At 37.7% G+C, this 18,168-nt stretch overlaps 1 protein-coding gene across 1 annotated transcript; it reads right to left on the bottom strand.

The window, feature by feature from the left end:
- Positions 1-1,399: 1,399 nt before the first annotated feature.
- LOC119536505 (olfactory receptor 145-like) lies at positions 1,400-12,043 on the bottom strand. The gene is made up of 2 exons (XM_037839328.1): positions 12,030-12,043; positions 1,400-2,318 (listed from the first exon to the last, which is right to left on the bottom strand). Exons 1-2 carry the CDS (start codon positions 12,041-12,043, stop codon positions 1,400-1,402), a joined length of 933 nt encoding a protein of 310 aa, XP_037695256.1.
- Positions 12,044-18,168: the final 6,125 nt, after the last annotated feature.

The raw sequence follows: 18,168 nt of genomic DNA, 5'->3' as shown, positions 1-18,168 counted from the left end.
GATACTATTCTTATTTTGAGAGGAGGAAACTGAGATCCTGAAGGGATAGTAACTTTTTCAAAGTCTGATATTTAACAAATGACAGAGTTGAAATCCAAACCCAGGTAGGTCCAACATCAGTGACCATGAGCTTTCCCACTGCTCTGCTCTGCTTTGAAGCCTGTCCTGGTCATATCCACAAACTACAACCTCGCTAAAACCAAATAAATCTTTTTTTCTATTATTGTGCTATAAGGGAGGATGGGAAAAAAATCCTGATGAAAATCAATTATTACAAAAATCATTCTGTAAAGGATAAGTGTGATAGTGAATAAGAATCATGTGGGTCTGCTCTCACAGTATTTAAAATCTAACAGAGAAGAGAGACAATTAATCAGGCAACTACAAAATGTGAAAATCATAATTATTGTGACCTTTACTTTGTGTCAGGATGAACTGGTCCACTCTGGGTAACACAAAATAAGAGCATCTAAATGTTGCAAGATGGATTATGCAGTGCTTCATTTCAGCTGATATCTGAAGTATTAATAGATAACATAAAGGGATAGGAACAAATAATAACAGTGTTCTAGGAAAAGAAAAACATATATAATATAACCATGGAGGAAGCAGCATTGTTCAATGAGCAAGATGTATCTTCAAAGAAGAGTAGACAAAAAAAAAAAAAAAAGGCAAATCTCAAATACACTTTATAATATTCTCAAATAATTCCCTTGCAATTTTTGAAAAGCGAAAGTGGAAAAATGTCCTTCTTAAACAACAAACTCCTTTTTATAAAAGTGACAATTTTCCTGCAATTGAGTTTCTTAAAATTTTCTCATAATTTAAGTAAGTAGAATCACAGTGTAAATGTAATATTTAAGTGCTTGCTCCATGTCAGGGAATTAGGTTCAAGAGATACATAGTGAACAATACAGAGTTTCTGCCCATATTCAGGTGGGGGAGGTAATGAAGTAGAAAAGAAATTTTGATACAGTGGGGTAGGCACAATAGGGTAGGCAGGGAATGTTATGACAACATAGCTGAAGGTCTTCAAACCTGGTCTTTCTGTCAAGGAAAGACTTCCCAGAGGTTCTCAGTAACTTAACGCAAAAGCATGGATCGATTGAGCAAGTAAAAGGAAGAAGATGTGGGAGGGTGTTCAGACTGAGGGAGAGCTTGCGGAAAAGTGTGCAAGTGAAACAGGCCCCAAGACTGTGCTGTACACTTTATCTGAATTAACTTATTCTTCCTGAAAATCTTGATAATATCATGCATTTTTTTTCAGAGCTTTAACCCAGGATTTCTGATTCCAAATCTAATGCTGATTCCATTATACCTCACTTCTTTTTCTAAGGGAAAAACAAGACAGGATAAAGAGAAAAATGTGTTCTCTTAACATAACTAATACTGCTTCAACTTAGGAAAATGTTTTTCTATTCAAGCATTTCTTCAGGGCAACTTTAACCTCCTTGTTCCTGAAGCTGTAGATCAGAGGATTAAGCATGGGTGTCACAATGGTATAGAACAGAGTGGACACTTTCCCCTGGTCCATGGACAAAACAGAAGAAGGATTAAGATACATGAATGCTCCTGATCCAAAGAAAATAGAAACAACAATAATATGTGAGCTACAAGTGTTGAAGGCTTTGGACCTTCCTTCAGTGGAGCGAATGCGAAGGATGCTAGAGATGATGAAACTGTAAGAGACAGTGATGTTGAGGGTGGACACCCCAACAGTAAAGCCCACAACAATGAAAACCACCAGTTCATTGATGTGAGTGCTGGTGCAGGAGAGCTCCAGGAGGGCAAGGATTTCACACATGTAGTGGTTGATGGTGTTGGCATTACAGAAGGTCAACCTCAGCATGCATCCTGTGTGGGCCCAGGCACCAATGAATGCCACCACATACACAATTGCAGCCAGCAAAGAACAGACCTGAGGGGACATGGTGACCGTGTAAAGCAGGGGCCTACAGATGGCCACATAGCGATCATAGGCCATCACCATCAACACATAGCACTCTGCAATGACTAAGAAACAGTGGAAAAAGAGCTGAGTCATGCATCCTCCATAGGAGATGATGTTCAATGTTGACACAAAGTTTATCAACAGTTTTGGGGTGATGACAGAAGAATAACATAGATCAATAAAGGATAAATTAAAGAGGAAGTAGTACATAGGAGTATGGAGGTTAGGATTCAGTCCAATTAGAGTGAGCAAGCCTAGGTTGCCTGCCACAGTGACAATGTAGATTCCTAGGAAGAAGAAGAAGAGGGGGAGCTTGATCTTTGAATATTCTGTTAAACCTGCAAGGATAAACTCTGTCACTAATGAACTGTTTCCAATTTCCATTCTCTTGCAAAGGAATCTGTGAAAATAGGAAAGTAGGGTCACATTTGAGGTGGAATGTTTTCTCATGCAAGAGCATATTGTATCCCTTCCTGGAGCTAAGAAGCCCAGAGATGTAGCTGGAGTTAACTATTACACAGAGCTGGATCAGGCTCTGCCCGTATAAGGAGGGCAGGTGCATGGGAGGCTTGAGCAGAGCACCAGTTAACACTGGGAGAAATGGGTCAAAGGGGGAAGAAGTGCAGGGATTTCTCATCTTTTGTATGCTTCAATTTGCCATTAATGAAGTTTATTCCCTTCCTAACTCGGGTTTATGTTTGTTAAATTTACTTACTATTCTTCAGCTACCCTGTACTGGCCACCAACCCAGATTAGATGCTGCATAGGGTGGGGACCATAAACAGTCGGTCCACAGCAGAGTTAAGGAATCAGTCTCAGAGATGCCCTTGGCTTCCAGAAGAGGCACAGCAAAAAAGTCATTATATCAGGAATGGAAACTGGATCTCCTTCATAGGAAATGCTCTAAGGGGCAGAGGGAATGGAGGCATTGCAAACCCAGCACTACTTCTAACCTCTACTTTCCTCCCATACAGACCCTTCAACCATCTACATTTCAGGATTAGAACTGGAGAAAGCAGAAAGGTCCATTAACTCTCTATAGCTCTGGTTTGAAGGGTATAAAAACACAAAGGGGTCAGTGCTCACCCTTCTTCCAACTAGAGGCATCAGAACTGTCCTGGTTTTCTCTCCACCATTGTTTTCCAAAGAGAAATGACTGTTGCTATTTGAAGTATTAGCCCTGAATTAAAAAATCTCTCCTCTTCCTTTCGTGTGGAGAGGCTCAGGGCATTTATAAATCTCAGTCTTTGAATTTTTCTGAGAGTCACTCAGATGAAGGTCATGATACTTAATTATGATTTTTTTCTAGAGGTAATCATTAACCTATAAAATGGAATGTGAATAACACCCTTTGTTTTCTATGCAGTAAGAAGTAGAATGATGTAAGTTATTTATTTTGGAGCATCAAGGTCTCAGAGGTGTGATGTAGAATCTTACCTAGGAGACCCTCCATAATTCAAATCCTTTAGGGAAGACAGAATTAGGAAATTGTTTATACATAGATGAAGATGCTTTTATCTGGGTGCCTTTTGGGAGGCCCACTATTCTACTCAAAATTTCACCTCAAGGACTGTATATTCCCTTAGGGCAAAAGAGTAGAATCTTTTCTCTTTTCCTTCTAATAGTGCTGGTTTGACTTTTAGCTACAATCTCTAACACCTAGCTAATGACTTAATTGAAATAGCTCTCAAAAGCATATATTATGCACACACATACACTTTCCTATATATATTCAATGTTAATTTATAGCACACATATATGCATATTTTCTAATCTTTAGATTTAATCTTTTAGATTTAATCTATTCAGCAACTTTCCATCCCATCACCCCCAGTTATTCATGTTTATGACGTAGCACACCCCCTCCCATGTTTTCTGACATGGTCATCCAACCAATTATATTTATAGGGCTTTAACCTGGATTTTAAAAGAACAGATTATTCAACCTCTAGATTTTGTCATTTATCAATACTTCACTGAAATCTCTCCAATATTCAACATTGTAGCTATATCATAACTTATCCAATCACTCCACATAGATACAAATTCACCCTTTCCAGTTCTCTACTATTAAAAACAATGCTGACAAAATCATGATTACACATACACCTTTATATACCAGTACTTCTATTTCAATGAAAGAAATTACCAGAACATCGTCTTCCAGCTTTGTATGGTTTTCTCGAAGGTCATAATAATTCACATTCCTTCAAGCAAGGTATGAAACTCCCTTTCCTTTTCCCAGCATTTCTACCACCAAAAGTGGTATTGGTTTTGTTTACAGGTGTGTCCGTTTGAAAGCTGTAAATAATTTGTCACACTTAAATTCCATTCCCCTTCCTATTCCTGAGCTTGAACATCTTTTCATAAACTTAAAAAGTATTTGAATTTCCTCCTCTGCAATTTGCCTATTTATGTCCTTTTCCTATTTTTCGGTGGGTTGTTTTTTTACTTCCTGTGCTATTGTAGCATATGATGGATATTGACCCAATGTCCACTGCCTGCATTTAAACTAAATTTTTTCCCCATCTTCTATCAGTTTACTATTTCCTTAAGGTATTTTTTGCCAAACAAATGTCTTAAAATCCAGAATACTTCTACATTTATTTCCATATTTCAACATGTCTTACCAGCTTCAGTATTACGGCCTGGAACAAATGTCTTAAAATGTGAATAAATCTACATTTATTTCCATATTTCAACATGTCGTTTCAGCTTCAGTGTTACTGCCTTGACTTGATTAACTTTATTCCTAAATACTTGATTCTTTTGGTTGCTATTGTAAATGGGATTTTTTTCTTGATTTCCTCCTCTTGTTGCACATTACTTGTGTATAGGAACACTACAGATTTTTGCGTGTTGATCTTGTAGCCTGCTACTTTGCTGTATTCGTTGACTAGTTCTAGTAGCTTTGCTGTAGATTTTTCTGGATTTCCTACATATAGAATCATGTCATCTGCAAATAGTGAAAGTTTTACTTCTTCCTCTCCAATTTGGATGCCTTTTATTTCTTTTTCTTGCCTAATTGCTCTAGCTAGAACTTCCAGCACAATGTTGAATAACAATGGTGATAGTGGGCATCCCTGTCTTGTTCCTGATCTTAGAGGAAAAGCTTTCAGTCTCTCCCCATTGAGTGTAATGTTAGCTGTGGGTTTTTCATATATTGCCTTTATCATATTGAAAAAGGTCCCTTCTATTCCTATCCATTGAAGTGTTTTCATCAGGAAAGGATGTTGAATTTTGTCAAATGCCTTTTCTGCATCAATTGAGATGATCATGTGGTTCTTCTGCTTTGATTTATTGATGTGGTGTATTACATTAATTGATTTTCTTGTGTTGAACCAGCCTTGCATACCTGGAATAAATCCCACCTGGTCGTGGTGTATAATTCTTTTAATGTGCTGCTGGATTCAATTTGCGATAATTTTGTTGAGGATTTTTGCATCTATATTCATTAAAGAAATTGGCCTATAATTTTCTTTTTTTGTAGTATCCTTGGTTTTGGTATTAGGGTGATGTTGGCTTCATAGAAAGAGTTAGGTAGCTTTCCCTCTTCTTCAATTTTTTTGAAGAGTTTGAGCAGGATTAGTACTAATTTGTTCTTGAATGCTTGGTAGAATTCACATGTGATACCATCTGGTCCTGGGCTTTTCCTTTTTGGGAGCTTTTTGATGACTGACTCAATCTCTTTACTTGTGATTGGTTTGTTGAGGTCATCTGTTTCTTCTTGAGTTAATGTTGGTTGTTTATGCTTTCCTAGGAAGTTGTCCATTTCATCTAAGTTGTCTAGTTTATTAGCATATAGTTGCTCATAGTATCTTCTCATTATCTCCTTAATTTCTGCAGGGTCGGTAGTTATATTTCCTTTCCCATTTCTGATTGCATTTATTTGCATCTGCTCTCTCTTTTTTTTTGTTAGCCTAGCCAGTGGTCCATCGATTTTATTGATTTTCTCAAAGAACCAACTTCTGGTTTTGTTGATTCTCTCTATTGTTTTCCTGTTCTCAATTGCATTTATTTCTGCTCTAATCTTTGTTATTTCTTCCCTTCTGCTTGCTTTGGGGTTAGTTTGCTGTTCTTTCTCTAATTCCTCCAGGTGAGGAGTTAACTCTTCAATTTTTGCTCTCTCTTCTCTTTTAATATAGGCATTTAGGTCAATAAATTTCTCTCTCAGCACCGCCTTTGCTGCATCCCATAAGTTTTGGTAAGTTGTGTTTTCATTGTCATTTGCCTTGAGGTATTTACTAATTTCTCTTGTAATTTCTTCCTTTACCCACTGGTTATCTAAGAGGGTGTTGTTTAGCCTCCAAATATTTGTGAATTTTATGACCTTCTGCCTTTTATTTATCTCCAACTTCATTCCATTGTGGTCTGAGAAAGTGTTTTGCATAATATCAATATTTTTAAATTTGTTGAGACTTGCTTTATGACCCAACATGTGGTCTATCCTAGAGAATGTTCCATGAGCACTTGAGAAAAAAGTGTATCCTGCTGTTGTTGGATGTAGTGTTCTATAGATGTCTGTCAAGTCTAGTTCATTTATCATACAATTCAACATTTCTGTTTCTTTAGTGATCCTGTCTAGATGTCCTATCCATTGATGATAGTGGTGTATTGAAGTCTCCAACTATTATTGTAGAGGTATCTATTTCTCCTTTCAGTGATCGCAGTGTTTGCCTCATGAATTTTGGGGCATTCTGGCTTGCTGAATAAATATTTATGATTGTTATGTTTTCTTAATGAATTGACCCTTTTATTAATATATAGTATCCTTCTTTGTCTCTTTTAATTGTTTTGCTTTTGAAGTCTAACTTGTCTGATATTAATATACTTACTCCCACTTTTTCCTGGTTGTTGTTTGCATGAAATATCTTTTTCCAACCTTTCACTTTCAGTCTATGTTTGTCCTTGTGTTTAAAGTGAGTTTCTTGTAGACAGCATATAGATGGGTCCTGTTTTTTAATCCATTCTGCCAGTCTGTGTCTTTTTACTGGGGAGTTTAATCCATTTATGTTTAGTGTTATTACTGTAAAGGCAGTACTTTCTCCTACCATTTTGTTTTTTGGAATTTATATGTCATATCTTATTTTTTCCTCTCCTTTTACCTTTCCTGATAATCTCCATTTCTGCACTCTTCTCCAACTCTCTCTCTCCTATCTTTTCCTGTCAGCCTGTAGCACTCCCTTTAGTATTTCTTGTAGTGCTGGTCTCTTATTCACAAACTCTCTCAGTGTCTGTTTGTCTGAAAATGTTTTAATCTCTCCCTCATTTTTGAAGGAAAGTTTTGCTGGATATAGAATTTTTGGTTGGCAGTTTTTCTCTTTCAGTATCTTAAATATATCATGCCACTGTCTTCTTGCCTCCATGGTTTCTGCAGAGAAATCGGTACATAGTCTTATCGACCTTCCCTTGTATGTGATGGATCGCTTTTCTCTTGCTGCTTTCAGAATTCTCTCTTTGTCTTTGTCATTGGACAATCTGACCAGTAAGTGTCTTGGAGTAGGTCTATTGGGATCTATTCTATTTGGGGTAAGTTGTACTTCTTGAATCTCTAATTTTCTGTCTTTTATAAGAGTTGGGAAATTTTCAGTGAATATGTCTTCTATTACTCTTTCTGCCCCTTTTCCCCTCTCTTCTCCTTCTGGGATACCCATAACACGTATATTTGTGCGTTTCATGTTGTCACTCAGCTCCCTAAGACCCTGCTCATATTTTTCCATTTTTTTCACCATCTGTTCTTTTGTGTGTATGAATTCGAATGACCTGTCTTCCAGTTCACCGATCCTTTCTTCTGCCTGTTCAAATCTACTGTTGTGTCCCTCCATTGTGTTTTTCATCTCCTCCATTGTGGCCTTCATTCCCATGAGTTCTGCCATTTGTTTTTTTAAGTTTATGAATTCTTCTTTATGGTCATCCAGTGTCTTCTTTATATCCTTCAGCTCTTTTGCTATATCTTCCTTCATTTCATCGAATTTATTTAGCATTAGTTGCCTCCACTCCTGTGTCTCAGTTGAGCTAGTAGTTTGTTCCTTTGGCTGGTCCATGTTTTCATGTTTCCTGGTATGGCTTGTTATCTTAAGTTGTCTAGGCATCGGATTTTCTTGATTAGTTTATTTTGGAGCTTGCTTTCTATCTTTTACCTAGTGGTTTACTTGTTGGTTGGCTTTGTTCTCTGGCCTCTGTTATTCAGTTCAACTTATTCTAGACCTCTAACTTAGGTTCTATTTAGTTGATCAGAATTTTTCCCCTCTTTTTTTTTCTGTTTCTTGCTCTGCCTCTATGTAACCTTTTTGTGAGTGGGTCTCCTCAGATATGGTCAGCCCTAGTCAGATTTTCCCAGTCTAGTGAGGCCTAGGTCTCATTGGGAGGGTATGGAGTTTTCCTGAGAATGAGACCCTCCTATGAGGCCTTTAGAATTGGTGCTTTTCCTCTCCTGTCCAGCAGGTGGTGCTGGCCAGCCCGCAGATCCCCCACCAGTGTAAGGAGGTATGTAGACTTTGGTTCTCCTGGTGACTCTGATCCTGTCAGGGGCGTGACTGACTGAAGCCCGAATCTGAATTCCTGCCCCTGGGGTCTGAGTTCCCAGAAGGAGGACTGCCAGTTGAGCTGGACCTCCCTCCACTCTCCCAATCCTCAGAACTCCAGTTGTCTCTCAGGGGCACTATTCCCTTCTCCCCTCTCCTCTTTGGGGCCTCTCCAGGTAGATTCCTTGGTCAGCCTGAGTTGCCAATTAAAGACAGGGGTGGAGGCCTTCAGTAGTGAATACGGAACTCAAAGACACTGTGGGTACTCCGTCTCCCCCAAGCCCAGCCTAGTCCCTCAACCTGGGCTTTCCGATAGAAAATAACCACATATATTACTTTTAGATTAAAAAAAAAAAAATAGAAAAGAAAAACAAGAAAAAGAAAAAAGAAAAAAAAGAGTCTCTTTTAAAAGTCTTTCCCCAGCCTGGAAGTTTTCTCAGTGTCAGAATAGAGCATTTAAAGATATGCTTTGGGCTATTTCTGATAATTACTCTCCAACAGCTTCAGTTCCACCCCTGCAGGGGGCTATTGAAATGCAAAAAGATAAGGGATCAGTGAGAAGCCAGAAGGGACAAAATGTAGGGGAAAAAAAATGGCTTTTTTGGAGTCTGGGAATGGGTGCCCACTTTTACATGCCCCAACTTCTCGGAGCCCAGCCCTTCTTTAGCACCCCAGCTCACAAAATTAGTTAATTAATTTGTAAATTAATTCTGCAGTTGAGGCTGGGTTGAGCCTCCCTTCTTGCCCTCAGCAGATTGCTGTTTTTTGGTTTTTTTTTTCCCTCCATTTCAGGGAGCTGGCAGCAAGACAGTCTGTGAGGTCTGGGTGGGGAGGGGCGCCAGACCCCTGGTCTGGGGAACTTACAATGTTCACTGCGATCTCAGCTTTTCCTCCAATTTCAAACTTGCGTCCAATATGTGACTGATTACTGGAGACCCCGAAAACACTGTTTCATATAGTTCTTGGGTAATTGCCAGCTGCTCTAGGGGAGAGATGAAATTCTGCTCCTCACCACTCTGCCATCTTGCCCCACCTCCCCGCCTTGACTTGAGAGACCATTGTTACTGAATTACTACAAAGGCATCTTAATTAGCTCCCTGCTTTATCCATTGTCCCTGACAATCTATTTCCAACACAGCAACCACAGTCGTTTTTAAAACGTAAGTCAGATTGTGCCTTAAAGTCCCATGCTTCATTTCATACAGAGGAAGAACAAGTTGCACAATGGCCAAAAGATCCAACTAGGTCTTGCCCCTTGCTGAGTCTCTGCCCTCAACTTCTATGACTCTCTCCCCAACTCCTTTCATTATAGCCACAATAGGCCCCTTACTGTTCTTCAAACATGTCAAGAGGATCAACTTAGGAGCTTTGCATTGACTATCACTCCTGCCTAAAAGGATCCTTTCCCAGATTTCTATTACAGATGTTATCTTCTAAACAAAGTAGGATCCATGTGCAATGCATCTTTCTATCTTCAACATATAACATGTTCTCTGGTGTAGGGTTTTATTCTAGTAATATTTACATCCAGATGTTTCCTTTGTAAATCTCAGTGATCTACAGAGTTCAGTACTATTTATTACACTCACAATAATGTGCTAACATTGCCATCATCCATTTCCAAACCTTTGTCATCAGCTTAAGTGGAAAATCTGTTCAAATTAAGCATCAACTCCCCATTCTATCTCCTGGTAACCTATAATCAAGATTCTAATTCTATGAGTTTGCTTAATATAATTAGTTAATAACAGTGAAATCAAACAATATTTGTCCTTTTGTGTCTGTCTTATTTCACTCAGCATAATGTCTTCAAGATTCATCCATGTTGTCACATGCATCAGGGCTTCACTACTGTTACAGTTGAATGATATTACAATGTAGGTACATACCACATTTTCTTTATCCATTTATCAGTTGATAGACACTTGGGTTGCTTTCATCATTTGGCAATTGTGATTAATGCTGCTATGAACATTGGTGTGCAAATATCTGAAACCCTACCTTCAGTTCTTCTGGGTATATAACCAATAGCAGGATTGCCAGATCATATGGTAAGTCTATACTTAGCTTCCTGAGGAAGTGCCAAACTGTCTTCCACAGTGGCTGCACCATTTTACATTCCCACCAGCAATGAATAAGGGTTCCTATTTTTCCATATCCTCTCCAACACCCGTAGTTTTCTGTTTGTGTGTTGTTGTTTTTTTTAAATAGTGTCCATTCTGGTAAGTATGAAATGATATCTCATTGCGTTTCCCTAATGATAGTGATGTCAAGCACATTTTCACACATTTTTTATCCATTTACATATCCTTTTTGGAGATAGGTCTATTCAAGACATTTTGCCCATTTTTAATTGGGTTGTCTTTTTATTGTCGAGTTATAGGATTTCTTTATATATTCTGGATATGAAATCTTTATATGTACCAGATATGAAACCCTTTTTGGGTATGTGGTTTCCCAATATTTTCTCCCATTGTGAAGGTTGTCTTTTCACTTATGTGACAAAGCCTTTTTATGTACAAAATTTTTAATTTTGAGGATGTCCCATTTATCTATTTTTTTCTTCCCTTGCCTGTACTTTGGGTGTAACATCTAAGAAATGTTTTCCAACCACAAAATCCCTTCCCTACATTTTCATCTAGGAGCTATATAGTCCTGGTTCTTATATTTAGTAGATCCACTTTGAGTTAATTTATGTTTTAATCTTTGTAATTTCTTTCCTTCTGCTTGCTTTGGGATTAGTTTGCTGTTCTTTTTCTGCCAGATGTACAGTTAGATCTTTAATTCTTTCTTCTTTTTTATTGTATGCATTCGAGGCTGTAAATTTCCCTCTCAGCACTGCCTTCACTGCATCAAATAAATTTTGATATCTTGTTATCTCATTTTCATTTATCTCAAGATATTTACTGATGTCTCTTGCAATTTCTTCTTTGAGCCATTCATTAAGAGTTTGTTGTTTAACTTCCATATATGTATAATTTTGAGTGAAACTGAAGATACATGAAACCTAAAACTTGAATGAACCTGAGTGTCTTTTTGGTCCTTCTAAATCAGTACAGACTGCTTCATGTAAACAAACAAACAAACAAACAGAAAACCTTTCCAAAGATTTTGTGTCTTTTCTATATCTAACACTTTAATAATGCACCCAAAATAAGATATTAGATTTAACTTAAAACACATGCTTACAACACGCACACTCACATGGCACTTCATAAAAAAATCTTTCAATATCTCCAATGCATAAGAGCAGCCCCATGTTATTTGTTATTCCTTTCTTCAAGCTCTCCAAAAGCCCTCCTCTTAGTAAATGTTGACACTAGTTTTTTCATTATCAGAACTCTTTCTGTAACTTCATTTTTATTTTCCTATTTTATTTTCCACATTATTTTATTTTTCTCAGCCCATTCCATTTTCCATTAATCTTTCCTTCCCTGCTTATCCAGCTCTCTCCTTACCCCACACAGTGATTATAGAGCTGGGGAAGGGCAAGCAAAGACAGAATTCCCAAATCAGGTAGAAGCAGGAAAAAGATTGTAATATTTATGTCTTACTTTTCTGTTACCATGCAAGTGTATCTATGTAAAAATGAATGATTAACATAAGGGTTAAAAATGAATAATACGAATTGGTGTGATTTTTATTTTTCATTACTTTTTCTGCATTGTTTTCATTATTTTACAATGAGTTTATAACATTTATTTTGCAAAAAAGCTATTTTAAGAGAGAAAAATAACATTTAACATGGCTTCAAATGATGCTGATTATCTGAACCATGAAGTTTAAGAAAAAAAAATCCAAAGGTATCCCTTAGGAGAAAAAATGTCAGGCATTTTTAAACCCAAAGGAATAATACGTGTTTATGTTTTTTTAAATAAACTGTGCCTAAACCAATTTACAGTAAAATAATCTAATCCTACAGAGTCACATATTTTAATTTTCATTCTCACCTTGTTGCTGTCCTCTGTGGGTTCTAATCCTCTGAGTGTTCCAGGAATATCTGTGTGGAGCCCCTTCCCTGAGTATTAGAATAAAAATCTGCTTCTAAGTGGACCTTCAGGTAGAGAACTTACAAAGCATGAAATGAAGATCTTTTATGATGTCATCAGATTACACTAATATATATTCCCATAGCTTTTCTCTGACCTAGGGGTTACCATTTCTTCCTCATATTCTATTTTGATTATCTCAAAATGCTATAGTCCAACAACATTCCTTATGTCTCCCTGATGCTCCTGTGCTCCCCCTGACTCTCTCCCCATTGGGGTTAGAATGGTCTCTTCATATTCTCTATCTCTGTCACACAGGTACACTCAAACACAATGCTTCTCTTTTTGCCTTTGTCATTCTAAGGGGTCACCAAAGAACCAAATTTGGTTTTCTCAACTATTGTTTTTTTAAATTCTCTATTTCATTAATTTCTGCTCTAATCTTTGTTGTTGTGCTGGTTTGTATATATTATGCCCCCTCAAAAAAGCCATATTCTTTAGTGCAATATTGTAGGGGCAGACATATTGGTGTTGATTCAGTTGGAAACTTGTGATTGAATGTTTCCATGGAGATGTGACCCACCCTACTGTGAGTGACACTTTTGATTAGGGTGTGACCTCTTGATTGAATGTTTCCATGGAGATGTGGCTCCACCCATTCAGCATGGATCATTATTGGATCACTGGAATACTTTAAAAAGAGCCACAGAGGCCCAGATGCTGCTGCAGTCTAGAGAGGAATGTCCTGGGAGAAAGCCTTTTTGAAACCAGAACTCCAGAGCAGATGCCAGCCACATGCCTTCCCAGGTAACAGAGGTTCTCTGGACACCAACGGCCATCCTCCAGTGAAGATACCGGATTGCTGATGCATTACCTTGGACACTTTATAGCCTTAAGACTGTAACTCTGTAACCAAATAAACCCCCTTTTATAAAAGCATATCCATTTCTGGTGCTTTGCATTCCAGCAGCATTAGCAAACTGAAACAGTTGTTGTTGTTTTCCTTCTGCCAGCTCTGGGATTAGTTTCGCATTCTTTCTCCAGTTTCTCCACTTCTTCAGTTAGGTCATTGGTTTTAGCTCTTTCTTCCTTCTTAATGTAGGTATTTATGGCTATAAATTTCTCTCTCAGCACTGCCTTTACTGCATCCCATAAATTTTGATAAACTGTATTCTCGTTTTCATTCGTCTTAAGATATTTGCAGATTTCTCTTGCAATTTCTTCTTTGACCCACTGATTGTTTAAGCAGGATATACCTTTTTTCTCAGGTGCTCAAGGGTCCAGGATAGATCACATGTTGGGTCACAAAGTAGGTTTGCTGGTTTGGATATATCATGTCTCCCACGAAAGGTATGTTCTTTAATGCAGTCTTGTGGGGGCATACTTAGTCTTTTGATCAGAGTGGAAACTTTTACTTCAGTGTTTTCATGGAGATGTGACACCCAACTGTGGGTGAAACTTCTGATTAGATTATTTCATAGAGGTGTTACCCCAGGTGGGTCTTGATTAGTTCACTGGAGTCCTGTTAGAGGAGAAGCTGAGAGAGACATTTTGGAGATAGAAGCCAGGATGGGTGGTCCAGAGTTTGCCCCTGGGAGAAGCTAAGAGCCGACACCAATGCTGAAGCTTGGAGATGCTTGAGATGCAGACAGAAAGCTGTTTGGAGAAGCTAAGCTAGAAGATGAAGCCCAGAGTTTGCCCTGGATAAGCTAAGAGAGTACAGCCAGTAGCTTACAGAGAAGAGCCATGGGAGAAAGCAGCAAGGATGCACAGGAGCTGAGAAGAGTAAAGACAGAAGCCAAGAAACATTTTGAAGAAAGCCATTTTGAAATACAACTTGGGAGCAAAGGACCAGCAGACACCAGCCATGAGCCATCCCTATGAAAGATATATTCTGGACACTATTGCCCATTCTTCAGTGAAGGCATCCTCTTGTTGATGCCTTAGTTTGGACACTTTTATGGCCTTAGAACTATAAATTTGTAACATAATAAATCCTCTTTATAAAAGCCAATCCATACCTGGTATTTTGCATAATGGTAGCTCTAGCAAACCAGAATAGTAGGTCTACATAAATTTAAAAAGATCAAAATTATACAAAGCACTTTATCGGATCATAACGGAATGAAGTTGAAAACCAATAACAGGAGGAAGGCTGGAAAATTCACAAATATATGGAGGCTAAACAACACACTTAAACAACCAGTGGGTCAAGGAGGAAATTACAAGAGAAATCAGTAAATATCTCAAGGCAAATGAGAACAAAACATATCAAAACATATTGGATGGGAAGGGTGGTTACATCTCTATTTTCACTGAATCTGAGGAGAGGCTTTCAGTAGCTGTCCTTTGTCACCATGCTGAAGACATCATGTACCAGCAGCTTATCAGCTTCAACAAACCAACCACAAGTAAAGAGATTAAGTCAGTCATCAAAAAGCTCCCAAAAACAAAAGCCAAGGATGAGATGGCTTCCCATGTGAATTCTACCAAGCATTCAAGAAAGAATCAATACCAATCCTGCTCAAACACTTCAAAAAAATTGAAGAGGAGGGAAAGCTACCCAACTCATTCTATGAAGCCAACATCACCCTAATACCAAAATCAGAAAAAGATACTACAAAGAAAGAAAATTATAGACCAATCTCTTTAATGAATATAGATGCAAAAATCCCCCCAAAAATACTCATAAATCAAATACAGCAGCACATTAAACGAATTATACACCACAACTAGGTGGGGTTTATTCCAGCTATGCAAGGCTGGTTCAACATAAGAAAATCAATTAATGTAATACATCACATCAATAAATCAAAGCAGAAGTACCACATGATCACCTCAATCAATGCAGAAATGGCATCTGACAAATTCGACATCCTTTCTTGATGAAAACACTTGGAAGGATAGGAATAGAAGGGAATTTTCTCAATATGATAAATGCAATATATGAAAAACAAGAGTTAACATCATAGTCAATGGGGACAGACTGAAAGCTTTCCCTCTAAGATCAGGAACAAGACAGGGATGCCCACTGTCACCATTGTTATTCAACATTGTGCTGGAAGTTCTAGCTAGAGCAATTAGGCAAGAAAAAGAAATAAAAGCCATCAAAATTGGAAAAGAAGAAGTAAAACTTTCACTCTTTGCAGATGACATGATTCTATATGTAGAAAATCCAGAAAATTCTACAGCAAAGCTATTAGAACTAATCAATGAATACAGCAAAGTGCCAAGCTACAAGTTCAACATGCAAAAATCTGTAGTGTTCTTACACACAAGTAATGTGCAAAAAGACGAAGAAATCAAGAAAAAAATTCCATTTACAATAGCAACCAAAAGAGTGAAGTGTTTCAGAATTAACTTAATGAAGGCCACAAAAAAACCTATATAAGGAAAAGTACAAGAAATTACTAAAAGAAATCAAATAGCTCCTAAAGAAATGGAAGAGCATATCTTGTTCGTGGATTGGAATACTAATATAATTAAGATGTCAATTTTACCTGAACTTGTAGATTTAATGCAGTACCAATTAAAATCCAAATACCTTACTTTGCAGAAATAGAAAAACCAATAACCAAATTTATTTGGAAGGGCAAGGTGTCCCGAATAGCCAAAAATATCTTGAGTAAGAGGAACCAAGTGGGAGGTCTCACACTACCTGACTTGGAAGCATATTGCAAAGCTACAGGTCTCAAAAGAGCATGGTACTGGCATAAGGATAGATATACCAACCAATGGAATCAAATTGAGTGCTCAAAAATAAGACTCTCACATGTATGGACAATTGAACTTGGATCAGGCAGTCAAGCCAAAGCAACTGGGACAGAGCAACTTCTTCAATAAATGGGGTTTGGAGAACTGGATATCCATTTCCAAAACAATGAAAGAGAACCCCTATCACACACCTTATACAAAAATTAACTCAAAATAGATCAAAGACCTAAACATTAGTGCCAATACCATAAGACTCTTAAAAGAAAATGTAGGGCAATTTCTTAAAGATCTTGTGATAGGAGGTGGTTTCCTAGACCTCACACCCAAGGCACGAGCAACCAAAGCACAGATAGACAAATGGGATCTTCTCAAAATCAAACACTTTTCTTTATCAAATGACTTTGACAGAAAAGTAAAAAGGGAGCCTATACAATGGGAGACAATATTTGGAAACCACATAACAGATAAGGGTTTAATAACCTGAATGTATAAAGAGGCCCTACAAATCAACAACAGAAAGACAAACAACCCAATTGAAAATGGACAAAAGACATGGACAGACACTTTTCTGAAGAGGGAATACAAATGGCTCAAAAACATAAGAAAAAATGCTCAGCTTCACTGGCTATTAGGGAAATTCAAATCAAAACCACCATGAGATACCATCTCACACCTACCAACAGATGGAAATGGCCCAAATATCTATCAATGGATGAGTGGATAAACAAACTTTGGTATATACACATGATGGAATATTACACAGCTGTAAGACAGAAGAAAGACACAGAACATATAATAACGTGGATGAATCTTGTAGACTTTATGTTGAGTAAAGTTAGAAACAAAAGGACAAATACTGCATCATCTTACTAATATGAACTAACATTAATGAGCAAACTTTGAGAATTAAAAGCTGATAACACAGGCTATCAGGAGATAGAAAGAGGGTAGAGATTGGACATTCAATGCTGAAGGACTAAAAAATGTTCAGCAGGCTTGATTATATAGACCCAGAAATTGATAGCATAACACTGTTTGATGGTAGGACAATACTGTAACTACACTGAACAAAGATGTCCATGAGTAAAGCTGAAAGAGCTGGGCTAGTAGCATGTATGACACCCAAAGTAAAGACAGAAGATAAAACTGGGACTGTTTAACTCAGCAAAAACTGGAGTGGCCAATGATTGTGACTAAATGTACAAATACAAAACTGTTCTTGCATGTGGGAGAACAAATGAATGTCAACCATGCAGAGTGTTGGAAAGGGATGGTAGTGGGGAAAAAATAATCAAAGCAAACTGGAGTCTATGGTCAACAGCAACACTGTAATATGCTTTCATTAAATGTAACAAAGGTAATATACCAAAGCTAAATGAGTATGAGAGGGGGATATAAGGGAGGGATATGGAATTCTTAGTGGTGGTGTTGTCTGACCCTATTATTATATTGCATTGTATGATATTTTATTTTTATTAACTTTTTCATTATTTGTAAAAACCAGCTTTTTTATTCATAGTAATCAATATGTTCAAGTGTTGACTGTGGTGATAAATGCACAACTGTATAATGACACCATGAACAACTGATTGTTTACTGTGGATAATTATATGGTATGTGAATATATCTCTATGAAATTATATGGAAAAATATAAACAGAGATAAAAGTGCTGGAGAAAACATGGAGAGAGGGATGTACATATTTACTGTTGGTTAGGAGGCAGAATGGTATAGCCTTTCTGAAGGACAGTGGGGTGGTTCCACATGAAGCTAAGCATGTGGGTGCCATAAAGTCCCGCAGCCTCATTAGGGGGCATTTACTTGGAGGATCTGAAATCAGGGACAGGAATGGACATTCGCACACTGGTGTTTATGGAGAGAATATACATGATCTGCAATGGTTAGAGGTGGCCTAAGGGTACATCAACTGAGGAACACAATGGTGACATGTTGTGTGTGCATACAATGAACTATTGAGTTACTATGAGAA

The sequence above is a fragment of the Choloepus didactylus genome, chromosome 6 (genome assembly GCF_015220235.1).
Source record: "Choloepus didactylus isolate mChoDid1 chromosome 6, mChoDid1.pri, whole genome shotgun sequence".
Lineage (NCBI taxonomy): Eukaryota > Metazoa > Chordata > Mammalia > Pilosa > Megalonychidae > Choloepus > Choloepus didactylus.
This window is presented reverse-complemented; position numbering and strand designations above follow the sequence as displayed.